The 6,501-nt window shown below is 33.7% G+C and overlaps 1 protein-coding gene across 1 annotated transcript; it reads right to left on the bottom strand.

Moving 5' to 3' along the window:
• Positions 1-210: 210 nt before the first annotated feature.
• Positions 211-4,083, bottom strand: LOC111399652 (probable calcium-binding protein CML49). The gene is made up of 4 exons (XM_023027087.1): positions 3,513-4,083; positions 1,204-1,250; positions 726-901; positions 211-595 (listed from the first exon to the last, which is right to left on the bottom strand). The coding sequence occupies exons 1-4, from the start codon at positions 4,030-4,032 to the stop codon at positions 472-474; spliced, it is 867 nt and encodes a 288-aa protein (XP_022882855.1). The 5' UTR covers positions 4,033-4,083; the 3' UTR covers positions 211-471.
• Positions 4,084-6,501: the final 2,418 nt, after the last annotated feature.

Raw genomic sequence — 6,501 nt, 5'->3', positions numbered from 1 at the left:
TATTAAGATAAAATTAAAAATACTTTATTTCTTCTCAATTGATTTGAAGTTAAGGAATTGTTGAATTTAGATAATAGTTCTCGTGAAAACAATAATCCAAATTATTAGATCTCATTTATTACTTATTACGATTCCTCCAGTATTGTTCACATAAAAATTTGCACAGAATCTGCAGTCCCAAATTCCTCGAGGAAACTGGCATTATACAAGTTGATCGATTAGGCTTCAGTATTTTCATTATTATAGGAAAAGATGAACAACACAATCTGAAGGATAGTAATTAAATCTCAACATAAATTACACCATATTAATAAAATCGAAATTACAAGGAAGAAAATAGCACGAGCTACTGGCAGAAACCAAAATCGACACCAAGGATGAAAAGCTAAGAGGTCTTTGACGTCGCAAGAGGGAATAAAATACAGAAAAACAGACAGGACATTCAAGGATTAAATGGAGAAGACCATAACTCTATGCAATGAGGAAAGGCAAAACGGTTAACATGAATGATTCGTAAGTGAAAGTTGCTGAACCGGAGTATGCAGTGTCCTTCTCCTTAAACTTTTCAGTCAGTCCCTTAACAGTGAGGCAGCACCTGGTTATAGAAAGGGAAAAGGAGGAACAATATTAAGAGATAATTAGTAAAATATACAGTTATACTCGCATAACATGTAATTTAGCATAAAAAGATACGGTAAATATTTATATATAGAAGGAAAACCTACTCAATGAAATTGTCGTATTCAATAGCCTTGTATCTCCCACCACTTTTATCAAACTTGGAAACCAGCAAATCCAAAATCGTAGGTGATACCGAAAATCCTAGGCTGAGAAGAGCCTCTCTCAGTTCTGCCGAATCAATTTTGCCACTCCTGTCCCTGTCAAATCTCTCAAAAATTGCCTACAAGAATGGAAAAATTAATCAGATTGGATGCACAAGGAAAACTATTTATCTATTGGTATCAGAATAAAACTAGAACTACTAACTATGAAAAGGTTAAAAGTAAAAGATTTCTAAGCTCGACTCTTGTTACATGTTCATCAAGAAATATATAAGGAATTACATAATGTCACATGACGCTCTACAATTTGCCAATTTAAAACACAATCAACTTTTTCATCCAATCTTTTCTCTCCACATCATTTTCGATAATCGCTTATGTACCATTTTGATGTACAAGTAGCAGAATCCTTTAAGCTTACCCTCCAGTTCTGAAGACTATAATAAACTTGTGTGAACTCCTTTGGGCCTGTTTCAAAATATAACAACAACAAAAGAAGCAAAAGTCAGAAAAAGAAAACACAACTCCAAATAAATTAACAGATCAAAATGAAAAGTATTCCTTTATCTCTTCCACATTTCAGAAACTTGTATGCAGTTCGAACCATAATGGCACTCCTTGTTAACACCAAATAATCAATAAGGCAACTTCTATTACGAATTAGCTAGAGTATTGCAGAGATTAATTAAATTACACTTGACTAAGTCCAAGTTTGGATTAGTCTTTTAGTTAGTCAATTCAAGAAATTATTCATTTTACATGGCACCTATTTTCCTATTCTTTTGGGTTTAGGATCCTCGAATTAACCTCTTTTATTTAAGATTGTTGAGTCTGATAACAATCAAAATAGGTAAAACTAAGGGATCTGTACCAACGTTGTATCAGAGGGGGCACTATGTCTCCCGGTTTCAATCGAGCGTGGTAGATTTTTATAATTCCCAATGCAAGGTACGGGATTTTAATCCCATATCGAAAGTATGGACTTTTAATATGTGGCTTATATGGACTTAGACTCTCCAACTTCAATAGCTAACTTTTGAGATATGACTCTCCCAATATCTATATAGCTGGTACAAATCCTTTAGTTTTACCTATTTTGATTGTTATTACACTCAACAATTGTAAATAAAATATGGTAGTTCGTTCGAGGAACCTAAACCTTCAATTACACTCAACTGACTAGAAATAAATCAGTGATGCTTTTTATTCAATAATTCACCCACATATATATTTGTGTCTTACAACCATAAATCCTAAAGAATAGGAAAAAACAGGTACAACACAAAATGAATAATTTCTTGAACTGACTACCTAAAAGACTAATTCAAATTTGAACTTATTCGAATAAAATTTTAATTAATCACTACAATACTCTAGCTAATTCGTAACATTCCCTTTCAACATCTTGTTGAGTAAAAGACTTAGCCCCCATTTGGTAGAAATTTTTCACGCCAAAAGATCAATTTTTTTGAACGTTATTTCACTATTCCAACTGTTATTTTTGACTTTTTCACTCACAAGTAGAACCCACTTTTCTTTATAATGGTCAAAAAATCAATTGTCATAATAATTACCGAACAAGCCTTTAGCTTCTTCTTGTTGTTTGTGTGATTGATTATCTACATTTATACAACCAAAAACGGCTGAACGAAAAGAAGGAAAATGTCCCCACACTATGCTAAAGAAGAATAACCTAAAATCCCTAAAACCATGTGGACTCTTGACAATCAAATAACTATTACTTCATTCCCTTGCCGAGTCTTTGACTTTTCTAATTCAAGGCTACAGTCACAATCAAATGCTATGACATCTTCCCTTTCGAGGCTTGGATTACCAATTCCAGTGTATCTTTTTCAGTTGGGAATGATCTACAAGTTACTGGGTAGCACTAGTCAATACAATCAACTGGAACATAAAAACAGCCAAAAATATGTCCTTGTTGTCTCAAAAAGGACTTGTCCTATACTTGAAGGCTAGAGCTGCGTTTTATATTGATATTCCTAATTTCCAGAATCCCAACTTTTGCAAGTATTACTGGTATGCATACCCAATTTCTTTCCAAAAAATTTTTAATGTAAAATATTGATCCATAAAATCCTAATCAAATTCCCTGATAAAAATACATTCCAAAGTTTTAACCAAAGCAAACTGTAGAATGATTGATGGCATCCCCAATCCCGATAAGATTTGACTATGCTTGATGCCACGAGTTATTTTTTTATTATTAATTTTTTTTTTTTTTATTTTTTTTTTTGGGGGAAAATGAGATTTGGAACAATGATTTTTTAAAGAACATGTCATTAAAAAAATGGGAATAAATTTTGAATTTAAGTGTAAAAAAGTGATTTTGAACATGGTGGACAGAAAGGGGCTTAATTTAACCCCTTTCAACCCAAATGCTGAAGTCCGCAGTCCAACCACTTCACTTTCCCCGCACAAAATGACAAATGACATCAATCAAAAAATCTCCTTTTATTTAAAAAAACAAACCACAGCTGCATTATTGTATAGTACGTTCCTGCTTGTACCCTAAATTTACAGATCTTGCATTTAGCACATGAATGCAATAAAAGGTTTTACCTAGGGTTTTATGATCTCGAATCACACATTTCTAGAGCGATTTTTCAGCCTCGTAACCATCAATTAATCTTTTGTAGGGACTTTGGAGACTTGTTCGGGTCAAAATTTTCAGTTAGAAAACATAAATGTGGAGAGAGAGAGCTTGCATACCGATCTTCCTGGTGTTGGTGTTGGTGAAATGGTACATGAGAAGATGAACAGTCCTCAAGCTAAAGCTCTGATTGTACGACGAAAGCGCTGTCTGGAGCTCCTTATCGTCAATAAACCCGCTGCCATCCTGGTCAGCTGCCTGGAAAACCCCTATCACGTTGGGGTCGGTGCCGGGAGGGAAAGCGGAGGGGACTAGAGCAGCAAAAGGACTTCCGTACGGCGCAGAGGGTGGCGGAGGGTAACCACCGTAAGTTTGTGGTGCAGGCGTACCATAAGGGGCAGAAGACTGAGGATATGAATGATCTTTCGGTGGTTTGTGGGGGTCGGAAGGGCTGGTGTAGGGGGGAGCTGAATAGGCAGAGTAAGGAGTGGAGACTCCGGAGTAACCAGAGGATGATTGCCCCGACTGTTGTGGACCTGGCGGTGGCGCACCATAAGGGGCGGAGGAATAGGACTGAGACGTCGGTGGCTCGCCGTAGGGGTAGCCATAGGGTGGTCGATGAGGGGGATAGCCTGACATTTTTGTTCTTTCTATCTGCGTTTGAGGAAGTTTTGAGCTTTTTATTTGCGCCGAATTCTTGCTAAATAAATAGGTACTACTAATTAGTTTTCGGTTTTGGATAGGGGATATTGTTGAATTTCCAATTATGCCCCCTCTATAAGTTCTCCTTTTTATTGATAGAACCCAGCAACATAATAGTTGACATAAAGAGTGACCAAACACTAAGGATGACTATCGGGCTCGTTGGCCCGAAAAAAGTCGGAGCCAGCCCGAATAAAAAAAGAAATTTAAAGACGGCAGCCTTTATTTAACTTCAAATAAAAAAAATAAAAATAAAAATTGAGCCTGCCTAACTCGGCTCGAAAAAGCCCGAACTGAAAGCTCGAGTTGAGCCTAAATTTTTTTTGCTAAACCTCGAGCCCAGAAAAGAACTTGCTCATTTTACCTGAGCTGAGCCCGAACCTGGAGTTTCGACTTGCGAGCAGGCTCGATTCGACTCGACTCATTGACATCCCTATCAGACACATACATCTCGGGTGTCGGACATTATTTAATTCACGTGAAACCCACGCACTTTATGAGGGCCAGTCATCCCAAGTGTCAAACATTTTCTAGTAAAGTGACATTTTCCTTATCGATAGGGGATATTTCCAATTATACAAAGAGATGCGTTCTCCTTTTTTTAGTTCATGGAAGAAATAATTAATTAAATGACCCAAAATTTAAGAAGAAAAATTTCATTTGATGCCCAATTTTTTGGGGAAAAAATTAAATAGTGATTCAATGGATAATATATTATTGTATGGTTAAAAAAGAAGGAAATGTTTTGGATTTATGGTATTATATGCACTATACATACCTATTTTTTGAGTTTACACCTTACTATATTTCAATGGATAAAAATGATAATTTCTTGAACGAGAAGGCAACGAGGAAGTGACAAAAAATTAATATGTCAAAAAATCATAAATTTAAATATTATGTTATGTTTATCTAAAAAATTAACTTTTTTTATTTATCATTTTTCTCTCCCTCCATAAGTCCTCTCACTGCTTCACACTCTCTTTTTTTAATTTCATATTTTACAATATATTATATTGATATTAAATGCATTTATGTATGATTCTCTTATATGAAGTTTTTCTTATAGAAAAACAAATCATCTGTAATAGATACCAATAAAATTACACATGCATTCTTAACAATTTTTTAGTTGCCAAATTACCCCCAACTAGTATCATAAGAAATTCATTAACATTTTATATCAAATATTTATTTTAATTAATTATTTTTAATTTTATAATTTTTTACAATGTTGAAAGAGTCAAACAGGTATTTTCTATTTTTTAAATTTTTTAAATTTACTAAAATTAGTTTTTATTGATTTGATGTTAAAGTTAGTAAAAGAAGATATAAAGTTCATAAATCTTATTAAAAATGTCTATTAAAAAATGTGGAAATTGGGTCAAATAGCCTACCTTATAATATAATTTACAAATATAGCTTTTGGCCAGAATAAAAGTTTTAAAATAAATATTTTAAATTAATATTAACAAACTCTCTGAATCATCCTAATTTATTTAACATAGAAAATTTTCCCTTCCCTTTCCCAAATCCATCTCTTTTCTCTGGAACGTAGAAACTCTTCTAATCAACCATTGTTTCTTCTTTATTCCCATTTTTAACAGCTATACTTCTGTATCTTCTTCATCTAAATGAGATGAAATTTGTATATAATTATTCTTCTATTTCGAACGCTAACATCATTTCAAGCAATTTCGTTGTGAACAACCACCGTTGCAAACGACCTATTCAAGTAAACAATTTCCCAATTACATTTGTCACTTGCATCTACGAATAGGTAATTTTCCTTGCACCTTGTTGTTCATTCTTCTTATCACAATATAATGCCTTGAAAAATTTATTGCATTTTGAGTTTGTATGTTTTGATTTGGAGAATTATATTGAAGGCATCTATGACTTGTTTGTTGAAATTCCCAAGTGATTGGTGGAACTTTTGTTCCTCTTTTTTCTTCGTAATCTTTTCCATTGGGTTACTAGAATTGATAATAAATAGGTTGTTGTGACTCAAAACCAGTAAAGAAGAGTTGTGGAGATGATGTGAAAATGGCGAGGTATCTTTGAAGGAAATACACAGATTATTTGCACACAAAGTAGGAAAAGACAATTCTTTAGGACATGACTTAGTCATACAAATGACCAAAATCATTCACCCCTCTTGTCACTATTTATGTAATTGACTTTAACACTGGATTCGTTGGCGCTACTATTACTAAGCAACTCTATAAGTTATGTTTCACTGCTTGTTCCATTTGACTTGTTCACTTGGCTCTATAGAATTAAATTTTAATTAGTTGTTTAATTTTGTTGTAATAAAACAAAAGTATTTTAAAATTTTGATTCATTCATTCACTAAGCCCTTTTAAGGTGGTTCATATTTAATGGTGCGAGCTTTAACTTAATTTC

Source organism: Olea europaea, chromosome 9 (genome assembly GCF_002742605.1).
Source record: "Olea europaea var. sylvestris chromosome 9, O_europaea_v1, whole genome shotgun sequence".
Taxonomy (NCBI): domain Eukaryota; kingdom Viridiplantae; phylum Streptophyta; class Magnoliopsida; order Lamiales; family Oleaceae; genus Olea; species Olea europaea.
Note: the sequence above shows the minus strand (reverse complement) of the source record. Positions and strands in the feature narration are given on the sequence as shown.